The sequence below is a fragment of the Octopus sinensis genome, linkage group LG9, assembly GCF_006345805.1.
Source record: "Octopus sinensis linkage group LG9, ASM634580v1, whole genome shotgun sequence".
In the NCBI taxonomy this organism is placed as follows: domain Eukaryota; kingdom Metazoa; phylum Mollusca; class Cephalopoda; order Octopoda; family Octopodidae; genus Octopus; species Octopus sinensis.
Window position 1 is genome coordinate 88,600,061 of NC_043005.1, and position 26,926 is coordinate 88,626,986.

Sequence of the window (26,926 nt, forward strand, 5' to 3'; positions counted from 1 at the left end):
CTCAAGACTTACGTAATCTTATTGCTAGTTTCTGTTAGTAGCAGACACAAATAATAATAATAATAACAATAATGACGATGATGATGATGATAATAGTAATAATAATAAATGCTCTGATGTAGTACCAGGCAGTGACTCTCATGGCTTCTCATCTTAACTGATCGGAAGTGTTATCATGTTCATTGTTTTGTCTTGGTATAAAAGATGGGCTACAGCAAATATTCTGCTCAATACCACAGATTTGCTTGTCAGTTGTTTGATCGTAACCAGTTGAGTATGTCCCTTGGTGGCTGACAATATGTGCATCTCTGATCACAAGCAGAAGTAGTGGGGGAGCATCATAGACATGTGTTGAGAGGGATTCTTTGGGGTTTGGATAGTTCGCCCTTGGAAACATGGGTGTTTTGTTCAACATCCTCAAGCAACCACTATTCAGGGATCTTTTGAGCGGAATTGGATACTCAATCTGAAGGAAATTCTAACTGGGCCCCACCTGCAAGATCACGAGTTGTTTATCTTGATATAAGATCGCCATGTTGCGCACATATCATATTGTTGCATGTGCCTAGTGTACCCTTATCAGACGGGTAGTCATGACGGGTATACTGGACTTCGTATATTTTAACCCAGTGTCATTTTGATGGCATGCACTGCTCTCTCACTCAATTAATAATAATAATAATCCTTTCTACTATAGGTGCAGGGCCTGAAATTTTGTGGGGACACACATATACATATGTACACAAAGAGCTCTTTTTAGTTTCCCTTATTAAATCCATTTGCAAGGCTTTTGTCAGCTTGGGGTTTGTCCAAGAGGCCATGCAAAAGAACTGAGTTCAAAATGGTGTGGTTGGGATGCAGACTGCTTAACCATACTGATATATATATATATATATATAAATATATATATGCATATATAAATATATATATGCATATATAAATATATATACACACACACAGAGAGGGAATAATCACAAGTGAAATGGCGTTTATCACAGGTCAGCTGTATCAGATCTGTAGTCAGGTTAAACAACAACAAAATCAAAAGCGCTCGACTATGTATACTTAAATCATTCCCCAGCACAAGATGTGCGCACGGGTCAGACAGAATTTGTTGAGGCAGATTTCCTGCCACCAACCCTCACCTGTTCCCAAGCAAAGTAATATTTCCTCAGAAATAAATGACATCACTTGTACGATGGTGATGCTTGTTGAGAGCCATCATGTGATGTCAATATATATACACACACACTCATGATGTGCTTCTTTCAATTCCTGTTTGCCAAATCCACTCACAAGGCTTTGGTTGACCTTTGGCCTGAGGCCAAGTTTGAAGACCCTTGCTCAAGGTTCAAGCCGTACTCGAGACCTCATGGTTGGGTATCAAGCTTTTCTATACACAACCACACCCATGTTTGATCTTGGCACGTGACCACAAATCTGTTTATGAGGCACATGTTGAATACTGAGGTATTTGGGTAAAGGGGAAACTAGATTGGAGGGGGACGGGCGGACGGTAGTAGCCGAGCACAACCATCATCTGGCCTTCAGTGGAATCAACTCTGTAATTCCGACTTAAAGAGAAACCACGAGCCATTATTTCTTCTGACTATAGCCCCTTCCATGACCAATCTTAGGGGGTTGCAAAAAAAAAGGGGGCGGGGGGCGGGTAAGAGGGGGATGATCACTGCCCATCCACTGACGAAACCAGAGGAAAAAGAAGTACCCAACTACCTTAATAAAAAAAAAATATCGTAGGTAATGTAATCCTAGAGATATTATGCCTGGGAGAAGGGAAAGAGAGAGTAGTTGGTCACGACTGGAACGTCGCTGATCTTAAATCTGCTTAATCAGGTCACATATATGGATGTAACCAACAGCAACCACCTGATCCGACGGTATTTTAAAATATTTTGAAATTTTATTTCGTTCATCTGGGAAGGCAGAATTAGGAAAACGAAAACTGATGACTCCCGTCCCCGTTCAAAATTCGGGCGGAGTTCTTAAAGAGAAAAAAAAAAAAACCACAGAAGAAAGGGAAAGTGAGATATAGTTTTCCAAGAAGTTATGCAAAATGAAAGGAATATTAACCAACATCTACCGAAATATTTCGTCAAACAAGTTTTAATGAGAACGAGCAAAGCTTATCAAGAGATAATTAAACGTTGCAAACCGGAACACAAAGTTTAAGATAGTAATTGAGACAAGATATTCATCCACGCCAACCACATATAAAGATATATCAGTTTTCAAAAATCACCATTATACACCCTAATCACATCATACAGACATGCGTAAATTTTTAAGTGCTTCTTTAAATAGTTTCACAGAACACCGAGTGTTTGTGGCTGTGTGTCCGCGCGCGCAATTACACACACACACACACGTACATATTATATAAACTAAGAGCTGATTTCTAGTTGTCAAGATAAATATTATAATTAAGAACATTTAAATTAAATCAATCACCACGACATGTAATGTATCGAACACTGTTTAATATCGATGTCCTTTCTCTTCATAAACATAGTGTGTGTGTGTGTATACACATACACTGAAATCTATGCACAAACACACGCTGGATTTTGCGTGTATAAACATGTAGAGTAGACAACAATACCATATACATGTGCGCGCGTGTGTGTAATATATACGCATATCCCATACGCACACAGGTTTATTATGAGTCCACACACACACACATACCTCAAATCTCTGCCGATTTTTCGGGGGTGGATCAGCCACATTGTACAACTTACACACGGCTCCACCTCTTCGCACCAAGCATTTCCTCTCAATAACGCGGTCATTCATAAACTTTTCGTACAAACAACGAATCGCATTTATCTTATTTATTCTGTCTCCAGCAGTTACCCCCATCGGTTCCAATAAGCATTTTACCACCATGTACGTGCGCGCGCATAATACATTTACAAGAATAGTAGCGACAGTGACTTCGAAGTTGGCCTTCTTCAGACTATGGATGTGGATAGAGGGATGGATAGATGGATGGATGGATATATATATATATATATATAGATAGATAGATGGATAGATAGAGGAATGGATAGATAGATGGATAGATAGACGAATGGATAGATAGATGGATAGATAGACGAATGGATAGATAGATGGATAGATAGACGAATGGATAGATATATATATATATATATATATATATATATATAGATAGATAGATAGATAGATCGAACATGGTTTTAGACACTATGGCGAAAACGAAGTGTGTGTGTGTGTGTATACACATACATACAATTATATATGAAACACCCTCCCATGTCAGATCAGTTTCTTAAATTAGGTCAAAGCAAAAGAAGGAAAAAAAAAACCCAGATTTCTACTGACAAGTAATAGTTTTTTTTTCTCCCCCTCCCCCAAGAAACTGGAGGGCCGAATTATTTTCACAGAAAAATAAATAGGAAATGCAATCAAAGAGGGACGAGAGAAAGACATTACCTAAAATAATGGTGTGCAGTTCTGGAGTGTAGCCCCACATATTCTTTATTTCATTCATAGATATTTAAACCAAATATTAAGAGTTAAATGTCGCCTCCTAACTTTGTGGAGATTAAGTTTCCCCGTCTGTGAAGGGTGTGGACAGCAATTTAGGATATGTGTTTTTTTAAAAAAATTCAGGCGTTAATTTCCACAGTTATTATAATGTTTATACAAATAACTGCAGAATAATTCCATGTAAATCAAGGAAGGGACCTTCAAGGTAGTCGTTAGGCCTGCCAAAGACAGCAGTCGAAGCAGTCTCAAAAGTAATAGGACACATTAAGAAATGTAGTCTCTGGTACAGAGGAAAAGCAAAACAAACGGAGTGGTCACATATGAGGCGCCTTTTGAGCATAAATTTACTCGATCACGGTTGAGTTAAACAACAACACAGGCGTCATACAAACCGACAAGGGAATCTCTACGCAGGCCATCAAACTGATAGCAGACAAGTATCTTGTAAATTATACGCCCACAGACTCGGGATTGGAAGGACACATTTGACAATGCAGTCCTTTGATTACGGTTTCGATTCTCATTTAGAATCACTTCACAGGGGGCAGGGTTGAAAAACAAAGCTATGAACACCTGAAACCTCAGATTTCTTAATTTACGTATCCAGTGTTATTTCACGTAGTAAGGATCTTATTAATGTAGGATATAGGTTGTGGACTTCAACACGGAAACTGATATAAATAAACGGACAGAGTTAACGACTACGTACGCCACCCGTTTTCGGCTTAACCAAAACCCTAAACACTGGGTTTACATACTCTTTACTTTCGCCGATAAATGTCTTAGATGTAAAATATATTTTGTGTAGCCACGTTATTACAACTCGTGCGCATGTCGTACATATCGAGACAAGAAAACTGTGTTGACCCGACAAACACCAAACAGAACCGCCCCCTAACAAAGATACAAATGTGGAGTGTTATACATATATGTGCGTTTGCGTAATACATACAGGTGGGGGGTAATTTGAGTGTTAATGCCGAACTACGGTGCCATAGTTCTACAGACGATGGTCATCGTGTTCTTCGGTAGAGGCTAAATATAGCTGTATATCTATAACTACATACACTCATAGCTACACACACCTCTATCTATCTACGCGTGCATATTTCCCCGAAATGCCATGAAAATCTTCACCGAAAGGCCAATCGGATAAGAATGGTCACTGCCCCAGCAAGGCTACAGATTTCGGACTGAAAGGCATAAAAGAACGTCACAGTTACGGGGAAAATATCAAAAAACTCGTCACTTATATATATATATATGTATATATATATATATATATATGTGTGTATGTATATGTATGTATGCGAATAATGATATATGTCTAGTTAAACCCGGTTCCGTTAGCTCTGCAGCCATTGTCAGTCAATCCGAAGTCGATAAAGATGAATGAGATTTGTTTTTAAAATGACAACAAATTAAAAATATTCGATTAAAAATATAATTCACTAAATCCGTAATTAACGGAATGATTATTCTTTCTCTACACATATATCTAATTACTTACATAAATATTATTATTATTTTCTTTTATTATAGTAACCTTTAGCAGAGTTGTTACAACAAACAACAGGTTTTATAGAACAAGAACATCAACTATTTAGAATGCTGGTAAATCCAATTGCAGAATATGTAATCCTGGTTTTTAACCAGAACACACACCCTAACATGGATTCCTAAACAATTTTGATGTCTGTACAACACACACATTTTTTATATATATATATATATATATATATATATATATATATATATATATATAGCAATAGTTAGTCTAAAACGGAGTAAAGCTAAGATAAGATTCGTGCTTCAACAAGGATTGTCAACTCTTTTACTGAAGCTCAAATCCACCCTATTTTTCTTCTTTTCCATTTTTTTTTTGTTTTGCTACTTTAGTAATCAAGAGAGGAAAGAACGATTTGTAGATATGTTAAACTCAATTGACCCCACCACGTTCCCGATTCCTTTCATATGTATGGCTCTGCTTGTGTTGACGGTGAAAGGATGACAATAAAAGTGAAAACTTGGGGCGGGATTTGAACGCAGAAAAGAATCGAGACGGGGAAGCAAAAACGTAGATAAACTAAATGTATAAGATCTTGTTCCTGTTGTCTATGGTTCGTGCCAATTACAACATTATTGCCATTATTCAACATCATGTTTATATATCATCCGTAACCATTAATCATTCAAATAGCAATTAATATCGCAAAGTGGTGTCGTTTCGTAGTTAATTAAACTAATACTCACCCTCATTCGGACTTCGTAATCGGTGTATCGCTTTTTGCCTAGTCCATGTGTTTGTGGATTGCAGACGTCTATTTCTAGAAAATTGGCCGGAGGTGAATAGGCATCTTCTAAAGTTTGTTTTTTGGGTTGAATGCGAGCAGTGGCCGTATTCATCCTGACTGTTGGGCCCCGACGGCTTCTGACGTAATCACTTTATGACAACTCAAGGCCCGTAACTCATCGCTTCTTTTTCAACTTCGTCTCGTGTCAGGTCGAACCAATGACGCCGGAACCTGACCTATATCTACACATTAGGGCCCCCACCTCTCTCTTGATATATATATACATATTAGGGCCCCCACCTCTCTCTCTCGATATATATACACATTAGGGCCCCCATACTGTCCTATGATTTCTTTCTTTGTGATAGTCTGAATAATACTTATTTTTAAGGGAGGCGTAACTTCGGTATACGTACCGGAAGTACCGGATAAATTTCAAGAAAGTGTTTTTTTTGTATATATGGGGAGGGGGGGTTAGGGTTAGGGGTGGGAGAAAAGGGTTTCTGTTATCTTCAGAAATGTAAACAAAGCCACTTCCGGTACTTACGGTACGTATACCGAAGGATCGCCAGGAAATTTTACAGAAATTCACTTTCGTAACTCATCACTTCTTCTTCAACTTCGTCTCGTGTCAGATCGAACCAACTACGCAAGAACCTGAACTATAACTACACATTAGGGCCCCACCTCTCTCGATATATATACATTAGGACCCCCAAACTGTCCTATGATTTCTTTCTTTGTGATAGTCTGAATAATACTTAATTTTTAAGGAAATTTTACAGAAATTCACTTTCGTATGTGTAGATTATGATTATATTGATAAGATGAAAAATAAATTCTGTTGTGTCTGGGGAGAGTCATTTTCTTTTTGTGCCTTATTATTTAACACACTCACCGGTAAAATTTCCACTCTTTTCTTATTTCTATTGTCCTAAAATTTTCGTTGCGTCTTGCAACCTTTTCAATAGTTTTAAAAAAGTGGAAATTTTACCGGTGAGTGTGTTACATAATAAGGCACAAAAAGAAAATGACTCTCCCCAGACACAACAGAATATGCTTCAACACACGAACTCATATAAAGAATCTTGCAAACCAAATCCAAAACCGAAATATGAAAAATAAAGTTTTTTTTTTAGGAGTTCCAGATCATTCTCTCTCCCCTTCCGACTTTGTTTCCTCATAACTTTCTTTAATATACACGTTTAAATAAAATTCACCTCAATAGACGTCATTGATTGGTTGAAATTGCCGAAATGCAAGAAATTAAAGAACAAATAGCTTACAAACTACAGAATTTTCTCAAGAAAGCCAAGAGAAAAAGATGTTTTATAAACACATTCTACCAGCATACGAAGTTTAAAAGTGTTTAGTTACGTGGAAATTATTTTAAAAATCTGTCGGTCAAAGCGAAAAGATCCCAAAAATATTTTGCAGAAATACGTTTTTTGGGTGTAGAATACTATTATGTTGATAACATTAAAAAAATCTTCTTTGAAGGAGTTTCAGATCATTCTCTCCCTCCGATTTGTTTTCTCATGACTTTAAAACGCCTATTTTTTAATACCATTTCACTCAAATACGTTTCTGAGAGTTTAGATTACGTAACGTTGTTGTTTGAAACATAATTCGTGAGGAAGAAATAAAAAAAACGCTAAAGTTACAGGAATTGGCAAGAAAGTCGGAACAGAGGAGTGAAAGAACGACCTATAAGATATCAATCTACATTTTTTCTAGTTTTTATTCCTATAATTATAATCTTCCCTCTTCAACATTTCATTGAAAAATGTGCATATTTCAGAAAAGGAGGGGCACCATTCTGTAGTTATGCCGATTCCTCACTTCATACATGGGTTGAACTGCTAGAAACAACAGTTCAGAAATCTTTTAAGTCAGTGTTTGGTGTCTTTCATAAAAAGAACGAAGGATACACACGATAATCTGGGTCTAGATATATACAGTGTATAAATAAACAGCGACGAATTAATCATCATTTGACCATCTTTTATTATAATCTTCTGGATGAATACTGACCTGAGACCTGTCTTCCATGTGGTTGCTTGAATAGCTAGAAATACCAGCTAAAATCTTGACTAGGTAGGAATACCTATTTCTTTACTACCCACAAGGGGCTAAACACAAAGGGGAGAAACAAGGACAGACAAAGGGATTAAGTCGATTATATCGACCCCAGTGCGTAACTGGTACTTATTTAATCGGCCCCGAAAGGATGAAAGGCAAAGTTGACCTCGGCGGAATTTGAACTCAGAACGTAACGGCAGACGAAATACCTATTTCTTTATTACCCACAAGGGGCTAAACACAGAGGGGACAAACAAGGATAGACATAGGTATTAAGTCGATTACATCGACCCCAGTACGTAACTGGTACTTAATTTATCGACCCCGAAAGGATGAAAGGCAAAGTCGACCTCGGCGGAATTTGAACTCACAACGTAACGCAGACGAAATACCGCTAAGCATTTCGCCCGGCGTGCTAACGTTTCTGCCAGCTCGCCGCCTTACAAACATCCTATGAACATGTTTCTTACATTTTATAACCTTTTCTTTATCATTTATTTGTTCTGGCTCCGTTTGTCTTTATTTTTATGACTCAATGAATGTACTCAATGGTCTGTGTATTCACCGAGGACAGGGCCTGTAGAGTGGTGGTCATTGGCCACGTTTTCTTACATTCTCGTTCAAAACGTATATGTTGCTGAATTTTAGAAGTATACTTGGTCTATGTATTTTGTTTGCAAGGTTCTTAATGTGAATTAGTGTGTTGAAACAAGTCTTATGTCTTTGGAAGGCCATTGCACCAATACTAATAAACACACACACACACACACACACTGGTTGACTAACAAACAACCGATTGATTGCTTAACACAATCGATTAGTAAGTAAGCTAAATATTTAAGCAATTGACTAACAATAAAGAAGTGATAATGAACCAGTGCGTGTATCATTATTGTTGGCGTAACGACCCTCCCAAGACAACAAGATTTAGAAGTATACTTTTGCAGTTATGGGTAATATCAGGAAATATGGCCATACATTCAATAATCATAATTTAACTGTTATCAAATGTTTTTTGGAGCTTATACAAAATGATGGAATACTAACTTTTCAAAACAAAAAAATATATATTTCTTATCGTTAAATAAAACAATATGCAAAATGTAAAAATTAACATTTACAAAAAGTTGAAAAATTTTCTCTCACCATGAATTTCAAAGTGTGTTTGAAATTCATGGCTATGAATTTTTCTTCTTTCCTTTTCTCTTTCTTTCCCTTTTTCTCTCTTCTTTCTTTCTCCCTCTCTCTCTCTCTCTCTCTGTAGCTTCCTTTTACCCATTGGGTGCCACCAAGCCTCGTACGTGCGCTCATCTTGCACCTCTTATGTTAACACTCTGTATCTCGTTTCTACTCTTTCTCTCTCTCACACACACACACACACACACGCAGTCTCCCTCCCCTCTCTCTTTCTCTCTCTCTCTCGCTCACACACACACTCTCCTTCCCTCTCGCTTCTACTCTCTCTCTCTCTCACACACACACACGCTCTCCCTCCCCCTCTCTTTCTCTCTCTCACACACACGCACACACTCTCCCTCCCCTCTCGCTTCTACTCTCTCTCTCTCTCTCTCTCTCTCTCACACACACACACACACTCTCCCTCCCCCTCTCTCTGTGACTTTCTTTCTTGTAAAGTGTAATTTCAGAATTCAGCCAGCCAGCCAACCAACCAGCCATCTTTACATCGTCTGTTCTTCCGCTGAGGGCGACTTTGCCTTCCATCCCTTCCGGTGTCGATAAAATAAGTACCAATTGAACACTGGGGTCAATGTAATCGACCAGACCCCTCTACCCTAAAATCGCTGGCCTTGTACCAAAATGGGATACTATTACTGTTATTTTATTTATTTACGTTTTATTTTGAGATTAACTTAACATGTCAGAGTATTCGGCCCGCGATCGTCAGGTTGTGAGTTCGTTTCCCGGCGGTGGCGCTTCGTCCGGCTAAAGGTTTTTGAAGACGATGCACCAGCATGGCCACAGTCTAATGACAGAAACAAGAAAAAGATAAATATAGGGATCTTTTCGGTTTGAACGGCAGTTTTTAACATAATTTCTAGGTAACTAAAAAATTTTAGATTTAGGGTTAGGGTTAGGGTTAGGGGTGGGGGAAGGGTATCTTTTTTTTCTTCACAAATATAAATAAACCAAATCTGTTTCTTAAAGGAGGGACATATTCATACGGCACAGAATGTTTTTTTTACCTCAATGGACGTATTTGATTGGTTAAAATTGCCGAAATGCAAGAAATTAAAGACGAAATATGTTACAAACTACAGAATTTTCTCAAGAAAGCCAAGAGAAAATGATGTTTTATAAACACATTCTACCAGTATACGAAGTTTAAAATTTTTTAGTTGACTAGAAATTATGTTAAAAACTGCCGTTCAAACTGAAAAGATCCCAATACAGAACTACATTAAAAGTCCAATTCCGAAACTGGAAGTAAGAGAGGAAGAAAGAAAAAGAAAGAAAAAGGGAGAGGAAAAAAGGAAAGAAAGAAAAAAAACACACCAATGGGATGCACGTCAGAAAGCTGAACGGAACCAGCTGAAGAAAGCCAACACGCTTGCGGTATTACTACGAGTGATGGCAAGGTTTTGGTGCTGGAACAGTGAAGCACCCTCGCGGACATCACCTAACACCTTGGTAGGACGAGGCGCCAACGATGACAAGAACTTCGTTGTTAGCGGACCATCTTCTCCAAATGTCTTAAATACCGCAAGCTGGAAGAGATAGTTACCTGTCAAGTCACGATACTTAAGGATTTCATTCCATTCGACTACGGAAGCAATGATCTTCCCATTTACTGCAGCATCCAGGATGTGAAAGGGAGCAAAGGAGTTGCAGACGGTGACATCCCAGATGAGGCACCTACCTCTTACCCAGAGGACAAAGGGCAGGAGATGGAGGGGAAAGAACGGTCCGAAATACTCCCAAAAAATGATTTTTCTAAATTTTGTCGACATAAATATAAACTACACATTCAAAAACGTATCTGAGCGAAGTTTCAGTAAAAAATATAAACTTTTTGGAAAGTTATGAGAAAACGAAGCGAGAGGTGGAGCATCATTATGTAGATACCATAAATCCTCGAGTATAGTCCACCCTTGAGTATAATACACAGGGGATTTTTAAGGGGCTGTACCTCTGAAAAACCTAAACCTTGTGAATAATACTCACCCCTTCTCTAACTTGAGTCGTGCATAATTAAACCAGCAGCACCTACTCGAACAAACACTTCCGCGTGTGCGTAATACAATAATGGTGATGTTCTTAACTGTTATATGAGAATGTAAATATGCTTGCAAATTGTTTTTCTTACATGTTATTCTGTGTTCTGAATACTTTTGTTTTAATAAATGTTGCTTACTGCAAGTTATGGATGATTCTTTTATGACTTCATTGCTTTCAGGCTTAGCTTAAGGTATTTTCGCACCCGACATCACAAAATGCGCCTGAATAAACATTGCCGGGCAGCAAATAGAGACTCGGACATTGCTTAGAAAATAATTTTCCTTTTTAACCTCGTATATAGTACGCACTAGAGATTTTGACCTTTAAATTTTGGGGAAAAAATGCGGATTATACTCGAGGATTTACGGTATGCCTTTGTACTTAGGCGAGATTTCGATTTAATAGAACAGGGTGCGGTAGAGAATCCTCCCCCATTTTAGAGGGCGATTGATGTAACTATGAGTTTAAACAGATGATGATGGTGTTGGTGTTTTCAGGTAGATATTTTACTAGTTAAGCGGTGAGCTGGCAGAAACGTTAGCACACCGGGTGAAATGCTTAGCGGTATTTCGTCTGCCGCTACGTTCTGAGTTCAAATTCCGCCGAGGTCGATTTTGCCTTTCATCCTTTCGGGGTCGATTAAATAAGTACCAGTTACTCACTGGGGTCGATGTAATCGACTTAATCCGTTTGTCTGTCCTTGTTTGTCCTCTCTGTGTTTAATCCCTTGTGGGTAGTAAAGAAATAGGTATTTCGTCTGCCGTTACGTTCCGAGTTCAAATTCCGTCCAGGTCGACTTTGCCTTTCATTCTTTCGGAGTCGATAAATTAAGTACCAGTTACGCACTGGGGTCGATCTAATCGACTGGGTCCCTCCCTCAAAATTTCAGGCCTTATGCCTAAAGTAGAAAAGAATATTTTACTAGTTTGTTTATTTGCTCATATCAAGGTTTGGACGGGTGCAGGCTGTGCATTTGGTATTAAAACTTTTATCTGGTATGATAAATCGAAGTTTTTATCAACTTAAATAATCTTAAAATATTCTATTCAGCCAGCAGAGGAATTTCCAAACTTTATTATTTTTTCTTTCTTTTTTGTTAAAAGGAATCACACACGTGCGCGCGTACATACAAAACATATATATCAATACCATACATACATGCATACCAAACACACACACACACACACACAGAGTCACTAAGAAAAAGTCTCTACCTGGTTTTTCTACCAGCAAGAAATAGCAGCCAAAGCTCCCTCAGATCACATCCTATTTTGTTTTAACAAAAATATGTTGCTTGAGAAACTGTTAAAAATATAGGATGGTCACGTTTGGAATGCTTTAGATAACTGATCTGTTTATTATTTACATTTGATAGATATTTGTCCTCGTCTTGTTTGTTGTTAACACAATGTTTTGGCTGATATAACCTCCAGCCTTCATCGGGTGTCTTGAGGAAATTTCAAACCTGGGTTCTCATTCCTAAGGACTTTTTCGATGTTATTGTTATTATTATTATTATTATTGCTATTATTATTATTCAGGTCACTGCCTGGAATCGAACTTGGAATCTTGGAGTTAGTAGCCCGCGCTCTTAACTACTACGCCATATACCCTTGGGCATTGGTCACTTGTTCAAACAGAAGTGATCTAAAGACCAACAACAACTACTACTACTACTACTGCTACTGCTGCTGCTGCTGCTGGTGCTCGTTTGTTTGTTTGTTTGTTTGTAGAGCTAAGCGATCTTCGTCCCAGAGCTCGCAAGATCGCGCCTCTGTAGTGGGAGAAGTCAGAAACATGGTCCTTTGCTATTCGTAAGACCCGCAGAAGAGAAAGCAGGTCAACCCCCGACACCGAGAGCATCGACAGATGGATGAATGCGCATCCAGGCTCAGCAGATGCGTAGGTAAGTTGGGGACAACAATCAGGAAGAAAGAGTGAGAGAAAGTTGGGGCAAAAGAGTACAACAGAGGTTGTCCCCCCCTCTGCCGAAGCCTCGTAGAGCTTTAGGTGTTTTCGCTCAATAAACACACGCAACGCCCGGTCTGGGAATCGAAACCGCGATCCTCCGACCGCGAGTCCGCTGCCCTAACCACTGGGCCATTGTGCCTCCACTGCTGCTGCTGTTGGTGCTGCTGCTAAGATTATTCTAAGAACTTATACTTATCAAGTTAAAAGTAAAATCAAAGAATATAAGATAGAAAATTCAGTTCCTGTTGCACACATCACAAGTGCGCATGTTCATATACACATACATACATACATACATACATATATATATATATATATATATATATATATATATATATATATATATATATATATATATATATATATATATATATATATATATGCATATATACACACATACACACGCTTACATACATTTACGCACACATACACGTTAAATGCGTCGAGAAAAATGCCTTTTCGGTATTCATTTCTTCTCTTTACGTTGTGAGTTCAAATCCCGTGGATATCAACTCCATCTTTCAACCCTTCGGGGGTCGATAACATTCAGTACCAGTCCAGTGCTGGAGTCGAGAATATTGACTGCCCACCCCTCAGAATTTGTTCTTGACCCCCTGTTCTTAGTCAGTTGTGCGTGGTCGAACTTATTAAATGACTTACTTCACTCGGGCTGCGGCCATTTGTACGTAGTTAACTCCCCCTTAGGGGCAGGTACTACAGTGAATTTACACAGATTTACACAAAAGCAAGGAAACCTCAACGTCATCATTTGAATTGCTAGAAACAGCAGCCAAGTCTTCTATTTCACATAATCCTGTCTTAGAAATAAGGAGGACAAGTTTTACATATTAGATAAGCATGTAAGAGATTTCCTATTAGAAATTCCTCAAAGTGAGAAATTGAATAATACTGCATTATTTAAATTCTCTGTTCGAAAACTTTCTTATTTTTCTTACATGTCTAAAGTGATAAACTTCATAATTCCTATTAGCAAACGAAACACGTGTAATGGTGAATAAATAAATAATACCAATAATTTTCCAATTTCTTGTATAAAAAAACACACACACTGTGGCCATGGTGGAGCACCGCCTCTAGTCGAACAAATTGACCCCAGGGCTTATTCTTTGTAAGCCTAGTTCTTATTCTATCGGTCTGTTCTGCCGAACCACTAAGTTATGGAGACGTAAACACACCAACATCAGTTATCAAGCGATGGTAGGGTTCAAACACAGACACACAAACAAACGCACGCACGCACGCACAGACACACACACACACATATGACAGGCTTCTTTCAGTTTCCATGTACCAAATCCACTCACAAGGCTTTGGTCACCCCGTCCCTATAGTAGAAGACACTTGCTCAGGGTTCCACACAGTGGGACTGAACCCAGAACCATGTGGTTGGGAAGCAAACTTCTCACCACACAGCCACGCATGCGCCTATATGTTAGTCCAAGTTCGTTTCAAGACGGAGCTATCTTGGCGTGTAATCTACAAGAGAGATACTTAAGGTTACTTTTCATTTTCATGCTATTTTAATTATAAGAAAACCGTATATTAATAATAATAATAATAATAATAATAATAATAATAATAATAATAATAATAATAATAATAATAATGAAATTATTGTATACAGTGCTCAGGTGCATCACAACTTGTCAAAAGTGCATATAAAGCATATGCAGTAATGTACAAATGTCTGGAAAGTGAACAGCGTATGAGTCAGATAGATGCTTGCGTGTGTATGGAGGGGAGAAAATCAGGTGTAGTATTGGCGAATGTCAGGAAGCATGGAAGTTTTGAAGGATGCAGTGCTCCGACAACTAACAACTGGTGTCGGCAGTTTGTTCGATGCTTCAGCAACTTTTAGTGTGAAAAAATGTTCCCGAAAGTCATGGGAGCTGTGCTGTTTTCTGACTTTGTAAACATGTCCACGGGTGTTAGACAGATGGAGTTTGAAAAAGTGCTCAGAGTTATTGTTGTAAGATGGTTAATAATTTTATGGGTGTCTGCCAAGTCAGCTGCCAGACGTCGGAGTTTCAGTGTATCCATGCCCAGGGAAGTAAGGCATTCAGAATATGGCAATCTCCTTTTAAATTTTAGACCATACACTAAAGTGGCACCTTTCTTTTTATTAAGAAATGACGGGAATTTAGTGTTGGTTTCCTGTAAAAATGCATCTGCCTTCGTCTCGTCGCCGATCACATTGTAAAAACCTTTAGCCAACATTTTACGGATTTTTTGAAATTGAAGGGTAAACTCAAAGGTAACCTAAAGTAATTTCCTTTGTAGATCAAACGCCAAAGTAGCACCGCGTAGACAAAATGGGAAACCTTAATATTTTTGTCTAAATCTAAAAGTGTTGAATGGATCAAATACCGTACAAAATGCACTTTTCTATGTACAACGTTTGGCCTCCCATACACTAACTCTTTTTCCTGAATACGCATTGCTGAAATTGGATGCGTCTAATATGATTTTGCGTCTGTTATGCCACAAAGTACAGTATAAAACAATAAACATTTATTGGAAATAACTTCGTAAGAATTTCTTATTGCTAAGGATGTTAATAATTTAGGTTCTTTTACGCCATATATGTCCGAGACTGAGATACCTCAATGCAGGATATAATATTTAACACTGAAGTAGAAGAAGTCTTCGTTGTTGGGGTCAGAAAGAAATTTTAACGATTGTGGTTAATCTCAAAAATTAATATTTTTTAATTTAAAATACTTGGGAAATCGTTAAGCAAGGGAGATAACTCTTCATCCAATTATGTAAGAGTTATGTCCTCTGACAGTTAATATTTACTGTGGTTAAGAAAATCCGTCTGTCGCATGGCTCTGGGCGAAGTGTAGCCGTATTTCGTTTGCCGCTACGTTGTGAGTTCAAATTCCGCCGAGGTCGACTTTGCCTTTCATCCTTTCGGGGTCGATAAATTAAGTACCAGTTACTCACTGGGGTAGATGTAATCGACTGTCCTTGTTTGTCCCCTCTATGTTTAGCCCCTTGTGGGCAATAAAGAAATATCTTATATTATGTCAGTGTGCGTGTGTGCGTGTGGGCTTTAAATGACTTCTCACTCTCTTTTTACTCTTTTACTCGTTTCAGTCATTTGACTGCGGCCATGCTGAAGCACCGCCTTTTGTCGAGCAAATCGACCCCAGGACTTATTCTTTGTAAGCCTAGTACTTAATCTATCGTTTTTTTAACAAATCGCTAGTGTCGCAAATTGGTGGCGGCCTGGTTAAAAGATTGTTAGAGACAGAAAAAGCAGCATTGGTCCTGAATAACAATAAGTACGAATGTTCCAGCTTCTTGATACATCACATCTTTGCAAGAATGGTGGCTAGGATCATGGATCTTTGCTACTGGATATCTTCTGGGCATTGCTTCCATGGCTACGGGAGATGTGGATGGAAAATGAAGACGTTTAGTGTTTGATAAGCACACGAGTATACCAGCAGCAGCGGAATGCCTTAGTGTTGTGAATTTCTACAAGATGCTATTTTGAACTGTTTCTATCGCTAATAATAATAATGGTAGTAGTAGTAATAGTAGTAGTAGTAGTAGTAGTAGTAGTAACAACAACAACAACAATAACAATAATAATAATAATAATAATAATAATAATAATAATAATAAATGTCCTGATGCAGTACCAGGTGGTGGGTCTCGTGGCTTCAGATCTTAACTGACCGGAAGTGTTATCATGTACATTGTTTTGTCTTGGTATAAAAGATGGGCTACAGCAAATATTCTGCTCAATACCACAGATTTACTTGTCAGTTGTTTGACCTTAACCAGTTGATCATGTCCCTTAGTGGCTGACGATATGTGCATCTCTGATCACGAGCAGAAGTAGTGGGGGAGCATCATAGCCATGTGTTGAGAGGGATTCTTTGGGGTTTGAATAATTAACCTCTGGAAAGATGGGTGTTTCGTTCAACATCTTTAAACAACCCTTATTCAGGGACCTTTTGAGCGAGATGGGTTACTTGACCAGAAGAAAATTCTAACTGGGCCCCACCTGCAAGGTCATGTGCTGTTTATCTTGATATGAGATCACCATGTCGCGCACATATGGTTGTGATGCATGTGTCTGATGTACTCTTATCAGACGGGTAGTCATGATGGGTATACTGGGCTTCGTATATTTTACCCCAGTGTCACTTTGATTGCATGCACTGCTCTCTCACTCAATAATAATATTAATAAAAGATTTGGAAATAGAGGTAACTACTTTCAAAATACAAAGATTTGCAAAAAGAGTTAACTCGAATATGGAGCCTAAGAACAGAAACAAATCCTATTATAAGTAGGCGCATTGGGTATGATAAATAAATAAAAAGACATTCAGACAAAATACATAATAAAAACACCAGGACTAACAAGTATGTATAGCATACAAAAAAATTCACTACTAGGCACCGCACACATCCTAAAACACTATCAATACAGTGAGAATCACAATAAACCACAGCAGATACCCAAGGTATACAGAACTGCGTTCAGTAGTGCAGTGAAAGCACGTGATAAAAAATAAAGACTACCGAAAAAGAAAAAGAAGATTTGCAGGATGGTCCGTTGAAATGTGTTGTGGGTTCGAAATGTCCCGATCAGACATTACTTTCTTCCTTTAATCGATTTGGAAGAGATACATAAATCATCAACTGCTATTGCTGACACCAGATGTAAGGGAGATAACTGTTCTACACTGTTTTCATAACATCTCTTTCTATTCTATATATAAAACCGAAGTTGTCTGTGTATGGCAGGTTTGGTAGCCTTCAACTAACGCTATCTCCTCCGAGACCCTGCGGCGCAAGTTGTCCAAAATTGAGAGTATGATAGAAGAAGGCTTGCTCTTCAAATCGGACCATGTTAACACCAAAAATTATTTACATAAAAAAGCTGCTTCTTTTTCTATGAACATCCCTATTTTTTCACGATTTTTTGACTGCCGTGTCGCCATTTTTCGGTGTATTTCAATCAGAAAAATGTGGATGTGAACTGATGATGATGAAGATAGTTCATATAATCTATTTTCCTTATGAATCCCCTGAAAAGGATACAAAATCTGTATAGCCCTTCCACCAATATATACATAGGCGCAGGAGTGGCTGTGTGGTAAGTAGCTTGTTTACCAACCACGTGGTCCCGGGTTCAGTCCCACTGCGTGGCACCTTGAGCAAGTGTCTTCTACTATAGCCTCGGGCCGACCAAAGCCTTGTGAGTGGATTTGGTAGACGGAAAGTGAAAGAAGCCCGTCGTATATATGTATATATATGCGTGTGTCTGTGTTTGTCCCCCTAGCATTGCTTGACAACCGATGCTGGTGTGTTTATGTCCCCGTTACCTAGCGGTTCGGCAAAAGAGACCGATAGAATAAGTACTGGGCTTACAAAAGAATAAGTTCCGGGGTCGAGTTGCTCGATTAAAGGCGGTGCTCCAGCATGGCCGCAGTCAAATGACTGAAACAAGTAAAAGAGTATATGTAAGTCTGCTTGTGTATGTGTGTGAGACAAATTAGACCTTTGTAATCTGGGAAACATAAGAAGTTATGGCAAACTGGACTCAAACGTAATGAATTAAATACCAACGAAAACAAAACAGAAATCTTTTTTCCAGTAAGTAAAAAATAAAGTCTTTATTATGCATAAAACCTCAGGCTGTAGATCGAGTTAAACATCTTGTCTAAAGACAAGATGTTTGTTCTTAGACTTGCAGTGGGATTTGAACTCGTGCTTCTCTTTTTCTGTCCCATCCCTTGTATGTCCAGCACTTTGTTGCCACCATCTCAATCCTGCTGTCTCCCACTCTCTCGTTTCTTATATTATTTACATTTGACGGATATTTGTCCTCATCTTGTTTGTTGTTAACACAACATTTCGGTTGATATACCTTCCAGCCTTCATCAGGTGTCTTGGGGAAATTTCAAACCTGGGTTCTCATTCCTAAAGTATTTTTCGATGTTATTATTATTATTATTATTATTCAGGTCACTGCCTGGAATCGAACTTGGAATCTTGGGGTTAGTAGCCTGCACTCTTAACCACTATGCCATATGCCCGTGAGCAGCAGCAGCAGCAGCAGCAGGCAGCATCATCATCATCATCATCCCCCCCCAAGACACCTGATAAAGGCTGGGGGGTATTTCAGCCAAAACGTTGCGTTAACAACAAACAAGGTGAGGACAAATATCCGTCAAATGTAAATAATGTACATAATTCCTCATCTCTTAAATATAGAACTGTACTCTCTTTTCTTCTCCTGCACTTCCCTCAGGTTGGGGAATCACATGTCCCCTTTATGGAGCACCCCTGTTTCTTTCTTCATCACCAGTCTCTCTCTCTCTGGCCAGGTAACCTTGTACCTCCTCTAGCAAATAAAAACATGGCATATGTACAAGTGTGCGAACACATGCACATACATGTATATATACATGTATGGACGTGCATGTGGATATAAATTTATGTGTATGTATGTATGTGTATATATATGTATATGCGTACGTAGATTTGTATATGTATACACACATATGTGTGTGTGTGTTTTTATGATTGAATATATATATATATATATATATATATGTATATATATATAGATGCAGTGGTGGGAAGCTTGCTTTCCGACCACATAGTTCTGGGTTCAGTCCCACTGCTTGATACCTTAAGTGAGTGTCTTCTACAGCTTGTTTCTGTCTCTCTGTTTTACTATAGCCTCTAATCATCTGACACAAGATCACATCCTCCAATACCCCTTCCCCTTTTAAAAGATTTTTGTCTTGCAGGTTACTTGGTCAGTACAGGCATCACTTAAAATGCATCTGGCCCACACTGTATAGTGGTTGGCATCCAGCTGTAAAAACCTTGCCAAAACTGACCTCACCTGTGCTTGTATCTATTTCTTTACTACCCACAAGGGACTAAACACAAAGGGGACAAACAACAACAGACAAACGGATTAAGTCGATTATATCGACTCCAGTGTGTAACTGGTACTTATTTAATCAACCCTGAAAGGTTGAAAGGCAAAGTTGACCTCAGCGGAATTTGAACTCAGAATGTAGCGGCAGACAAAATACCGCTAGGCATTCTGTCTGGCCTGCTAATGTTTCTTCCATCTGGTACCACATAAAAAGTACTCAGTCCACTTTACTGGGTGGGTAGTTGTTGTTAGGAAGGGCATCCAGCTGTAAAAACCCTGCCAAACTAGACACAAAAGTCAAGTGCAGGCTTCCACCTGGCCAGCTCCTGTCAAACTGTCCCACCCATGCCAGCATGGAAAGCAGACATTAACCGATTATGATGATGACTGCCGAGTGTTGTGTTGTACAAGTGAGATTATAGTTCACAAAGCAATTGCTATGGTTACCCCTGTAAGGAGGAGGGAGGAAGTAGATGATGATAATAAACTGGCACATGTCTGCAGATACCTGACCAGCAAGAGGAAGCGGCTGACCTCCCCTGTTCGAAGGTTAGAATGAACACAGGTTTATGTGTCACATAGCTAGCTAGAGGTGATGTCCTCTTGGAGCTAATCAACAGCAGCTTAAGTCTTATATTTATGAACTGCCATATTAGCTTGGCGATAACTGTTAATTTCCAGTACCGCTGCCGTAGTCTCCTTTAGAGAGACTTAGAAATTTTAATATTTGTATATATATATATATATAATGTATATATATCATCCTCATTGTTTAATGTCCACCTTCTGTGCTGGCCTGGGTGAGATGGTTTGACAGGAGCCGATCAGGCCAAAGCCTGCACCAGACGTCTGTGACTGTTTTGGCAGGATTTCTACAGCTGGGTGCCCTTCCTAACACCAACCACTCAGCAGAGTGGACCTAGTGCTTTGTACGTGGCACAAGCACAGGCGAGGTCAGTTTTGGCAAGGTTTTTACAACTGGATGCCCTTCCAAATGTCAACCTTGTTACAGTGTGGACTGGGTGCTTTTAAGTGGCACCTAAACTGACCGGGTCACCAAGTAACTTGCAACTAAAGAAACAAAAAACTCTTGTAGGATAAATGGCAACTCCCAAACTCACCAAGTATAGTGGTGATCACAGTATTTATTTCTTTATTGCCCATAGAGGGCTAAACATAGAGGGGACAAACAAGGTCAGACAAACGGATTAAGTCGATTATATCGATACCAGTGTGTAACTGGTACTTATTTAATTGACCCCCCGAAAGGATGAAAGGCAAAGTTGACCTTGGCGGAATTTGAACTCAGAACGTAACAGCAGATGAAATACTGCCAGGCATTTCGCCCAGCGATCACAGTATTGGCTATAGATGGTCACAGTCCATTGAATGAAACAAAAAGTGAAAGAGAACAAAAGAAAACAAATGAAAAAAAAAAAAACAGACTGAAGGGAATATTGTTAATGGTGTTTCCGTTTGAAGTGTTTTGGCTTCAAAAATGAATTTCAAAGAACTCAATGAAACCAAATAAATAAACAGAATAAAAATAAAACAGACATAAACACATAAAATAAAATAAAAACAAAAATAGAATAGAGAAGTTGATGATGATGATGAAGGGCAGAATGCTGTAAAATAATACAGGGTGGGCCAAAAGTTGTGCACATAAGTTCAATACACAGCAGAATTGTCAGACATGTTTCAATTTTTCTAGAATTGAATAAAATAAAATAAAATAATAATGAATGCTCACACATTTGTACATGAGGAGCAAAATTAATAATAATAATAATAATCAGAAGGTAACATAAATAAAATATCAAATGTTTTGGTGCATGACTTTTGGCCCTTGCAGTACTTAAAACTGCCCTATAACTGATGTTATTGAATTTCAAGCACAAGCCACTTGATGGGCTTCCTTACAGTTTCCACTGACCCAATTTAATTCAGAAAGTATAGGTTGATCTCAAGCTATAGAAAATGACATTTGGCCAAAATGCTGTGCAGAGGGATTGAACCTGGGCACCTTGTGGTTGTGAAGTGAACTTTTTAACCATTTGACCATACAATGCTTACACACACGTATATATAAATTAGGTGCTGGCATGGCTGTGCAGTTAAGAAGCTCGCTTCCCAAGCACATTGTTCCAGGTTCAGTCCCACTGCATGACACCTTGGGCAAGTGTCTTCGGCTACAGCCTCAGGACAACTAATGCCTTGTAAACATATCTAGTAGACATTTTTAGAGAGTTACTTCCCTTATATAATAGCGAAAAAAATGCATTAAAATGGAAAAAATGATGGTAAATTTTTTTTTAAATCGTAGACGCGCGCTAATACCCAGAAGGGCTCAATATGAATCACGACTATAAGATACCCGGTTTTGGTTAAACTGCACCGCAAAATGTGGGAGTAGTTAGGAATCTAAATCGTAGGAGACAGACACACAACTTCACTTTTATATATATGAAGATATATTCATACATATTATGAATACATATAAATCTGATATGGCCGGTTCTTTCTTGTCTTGGGATTCACGCTCTAACGGCTGGGTGGAATTGCACAAAGAATTAACAGATGTATAGAATGATCCAGTGGTGATGATGGGCTTTGTATTTTTCATAGCTCCCATGGTTACCGAGATAATCTACTATAATAATTCTCTTGTGTTTATGAATGAGAAAGGAAGGGGTGATGTCATACTTGGTAGTGGGATGATGAAAACTGTATGCTAAAAAATAAATCAAACAGCATTTCAACTCTGTGTGAATATATGTGCGTGTTTATGTAAAATGGGGGTTATGTGAATGTGTGTGTCTGCGCAATGGAAGTGGGATGGTTCATCTTTGTTCCCTTAGTATTTGGGTTTATTTTTTGATTTGGTTGAATCTTGGTTGTTTATTTTTGTTGGTCAGTTATTTTTAGCATTTTGACAGAAAAAACGTCATTCTAAAATTGTTTTTTTAATGTAAACATGCCCAAACAAGTCGAATGCTTACACAGAGCAGGTTTTACAGACGCATCATCCAAACCAACGGGGTGAAACTGGGATTAGCTGCTAGTATGTATATATATATATATATGTGTGTGTGTGTGTATATATATATAACAATTATTATTATTATTAACCCTTTCATTATTATGAGATGCAGCACAAAGTTTTGTCAGTGAACAGATATCGGTCTCAAAGTGACGAAAATATTTTAACAAATTAAATTTAAATGTTGAAATGAATCTAACGGTTTTGTGTGTTTCTTAAATGGCTTATAAACACCTTCCACGCCGCAATTGTTTTCGTTCCAGCACACAATCTCAGATCAGGTCACTTGCTATGCAAGTACATCTCCGTAATATATATATATACATACATACTCACACATGCATGCGCAAATGTATGCATATAAAATGGGCTTCTGCATGGTTTCTTACCTGTAAAATTCCATTCATAAAGCATTGGTCAGTCGAGGCTTTGGTAAAAGACACCGGTCCAAGGTGTTATGCATTGCGATCACACTTAGAACACCTTGTTGCAAAACAAACTCCTTAACTGCACAGCCACCCTTCCCCCCCATCTACCACATACCAATTCCATCACTAAACACATTTTGTACACCAGATTATTATTATTATTATTACTAAAAAGGTGGCAAGCTGGTAGAATTGTTAGCATGCTGGGCAAAATGCTTAGTGGTATTTCGTCCATCCTTATGTTCTGAGTTCAAATTCTGCTGAGGTCACTTTTGCCTTTCACCCTTTCGGGGTTAGTTAAATAGGTACCAGTTACACACTGGGATCGTTGTAATCGACTTAATCCCTTCCACCAAATTTGAGGCCTTGAGCTTCCAATAGAAAGGTTTATTATTATTATTATTATTATTATTATTATTATTAAGGCAGTGAGCTGGCAGAATTGTTACCGCATCAGGCAAAATGCACAGCAGCATTTTGTCTGTCTTTACTCTCTGAGTTCAAATTCTGCAGAGGTCGTCTTTGCCTTTCATCCTTTTGGGGTCAGTACAACTTATACTAGTTAAGTGTTGGGGGTTGATGTAATCAACTAGTTCCCTCCCACCAAATTTCAGGTCTTGTGCTTTTAGTAGAAAAGGTTATTATTATTATTGGGAAGTTCTTCCCCCCTACCCTAGTAAATTTGTAGACAGGTGGGTGAATGTAGTGAGGATGACCCATGCGAATGGGTCTACTCTGAACTTTCATTTGTAAACCAGAGGAGTTGAGAAATAGAGAGGTGCATCCGGTGGTCGGAATAACCAGAATGTGTGGGGTTCCTTGGTTGTCCCTGTGATGAACACCCCCTGCTTTTGGGGGAATTATATTGGTCAATTGTATTGTTAATTGTCATTGTTATTTTATTGTTTACGTGATTTTAGTGTTAAACCTCATGACTCTAGTTTTCTATTGTCCTTCTTTGTTTTGTGTTTGGCCCTTGTGGCCAATAAAGAAACATTATTATTATTATTATTATTATTACTATTATTATTATTAACCCTTTCATTACCGTATTTTTGTTGAGATGCTCCATGTTTCTTTCAATTAATTTTAAATATAACAAAGAAATTAGTAAAATAACTTAGTTGTCATTAAGCTAGTGTTAGGAACATAAATTGTAACTAACGTTTGGCGGAAGATTTTAATTCAAAACTTATGAAAACAAAACATTTGTACTCAGAGCCAGAGGTGGTTTCAGCCAGGTTGATATCAAAAGGGTGGAGGCAGCAAGCTGGCTGGATCATTATTATTCTGTCAATCTGCATGTTCTGAGTTCAAATTCCATCAAGGTCGACTTTACCTTTCATCCTTTCAGGGTTGATAAACTAAGTACCGGTTGACTGATGATGGGGTCCAATACAATTAACTTATCTCCACCACTCCAAATTGCTGGCCTTGTGCCAAAATTTGAAGCTATTATAATTCATGAAGTGGTGAGAGCTGGTAGAACCTGAAGCTGAATGAAATGCTACTAAGCATTTCTTTCAGTTCCTTCTGTCCTGAGCTCAAATTTCACTAGGGACAACTTTGCCCTTAATCCTTTCAGAGCTGATGAAATGAATACCAGCTGAGGGCCACAAAATTTCATGCCTTGTGTTTATGGCAGAAAGGATTATTATTAAGGCAGAATCTGTGCCTCTGCCATGTAAAAAGCACCAAGTCCACTCTGCTGAATGGTTGGTGTTAGGAAGGACATCCAGCTGTAAAAATCCTATCAAAACAGTCACAGAAGCCTGGCTGGCTCTTGTGAAACCATCCCATGCTAGCATGGGAGGTAGACATTAAATGATGATGATGATGATGATGAATCAGAAGCGTTTTGGACAAAATGCTTCGAGGTATTTCTTTTAGTTTTACCTTCTGAGTTCAAATACCTATTTCTTTACTACCCACATGCGGCTAAACACAGAGGGGACAAACAAGGACAGACAAACGGGTTAAGTCGATTACATCGACCCAGTGCATAACTGGTACTTAATTTATCGACCACAAAAGGATGAAAGGCAGAGTCGACCTTGGTGGAATTTGAAATCAGAATGCAGGGTGGACGAAATACCGCAAAGCATTTCGCCTGGTGTGCTAACGATTCTGCCAGCTCGCCACCTTTTGAGTTCAAATACCATCAAAGTCATCTTTACTTTTCATCCATTTTGGGGTCAATAAAGAGTTGATAAGATATGCACCTATTGAGCATTGGGGTTGATGTAATCAACTACACTTTTCTCAAAATTACTGGCCTTGTGTCAAAAATTAGAAACCATTATTATTATCAAAACAGTGAGCTGGCAGAATTTGAAACATTATTTTTTTTCACTACCAGTTGAGCACATGGGTTGATGCAATTGATTTGCCCACCTTCTCAGCGTCCCCTGCCCCTCCGAATTACTGGTCTTGTGTCAAAATTAGAATGAATTATTTCTAAGAAGTATTCTTCTGACTCTTTTTGTTCTTAAAAGAAGTACCACTTGAGTACCGACGTCAGTATAATCGACTATTCCCCTCCCGCCAAATTTCAGGCATTGTGCGTATAATAGAAATCATCATCATCATCATTATTATTATTATTATTGAGGTGGCAAGCTGGCAGAGTGATTAGCATGCTGAGTGAAATGCTTAGCGGTATTTCGTCTGCCGTTACGTTCTGAGTTCAAATTCCGCTGAGGTCGACTTTGCCATTCATCCTTTCGGGGTCGATAAATTAAGTACCAGTTACGTACTGGGGTCGATGTAATTGACTTAATCCGTTTGTCTGCCCCTGTTTGTCCCCTCTGTGTTTAGCCCCTTGTGGGTAGTAAAGAGATAGGTATTTCATGTCTTTACGTGCTGAGTTCAAACTCCACCAAGGTCGACTTTGCCTTTCATCCTTTCAAGGTCAATAAATTAAGTACCAGTTGCATACTGCAGTCAATCTAATCGACTGGCCCCCTCCCCCCAAATTTTGGGCCTTGTGCCTAGAGTAGAAAAGATTATTATTATTATTCAGGTGGTGAGCTGGCAGAGTTATTAGCGTACTGGACAAAATGCTTAGTGGTATTTCGTCTGTCACTATGTTCTGAGTTCAAACTCCACTAAGGTCGACTTTGCCTTTCATCCTTTTGGGATCAATAAAATAAGTACCAATTACACACTGGGGGTCGATGCAATCGGTTCCTCCCCACCTCCCCTAAGCTACCCTTGTGGCAAAAATTTGAAATAACTATTATTCATCAGCTGATGAAACCTGTGCCACAGAACAATTATTTCTCAGGTGACTGCATCTTATTAATTATATATTTTTTACAGAGTAATGTTTGTGTTGTTGTTGTGACTGTCTGGGTGATTTGAATGAATGGCCTGAAGTCTCTAGCGAGATTGATTGAGAA

General features: G+C 38.6%; 2 protein-coding genes across 2 annotated transcripts in view; one reads left to right on the forward strand and one right to left on the reverse strand.

Moving 5' to 3' along the window:
- The window catches only part of LOC115215894 (sorting nexin-12), a 44,751-nt gene extending 38,764 nt beyond the window's left edge, over positions 1-5,987 (reverse strand). Inside the window, exon 1 of the mRNA XM_029785246.2 lies at positions 5,785-5,987. Coding sequence (XP_029641106.1) covers positions 5,785-5,937 — 153 coding nt within the window. The 5' untranslated portion in view covers positions 5,938-5,987. The remainder of the gene's footprint in view (positions 1-5,784) is intronic.
- The window catches only part of LOC115215459 (organic cation transporter protein-like), a 463,156-nt gene that overhangs the window by 324,571 nt on the left and 111,659 nt on the right, over positions 1-26,926 (forward strand). The gene's annotated exons all lie outside the window — the stretch shown is intronic.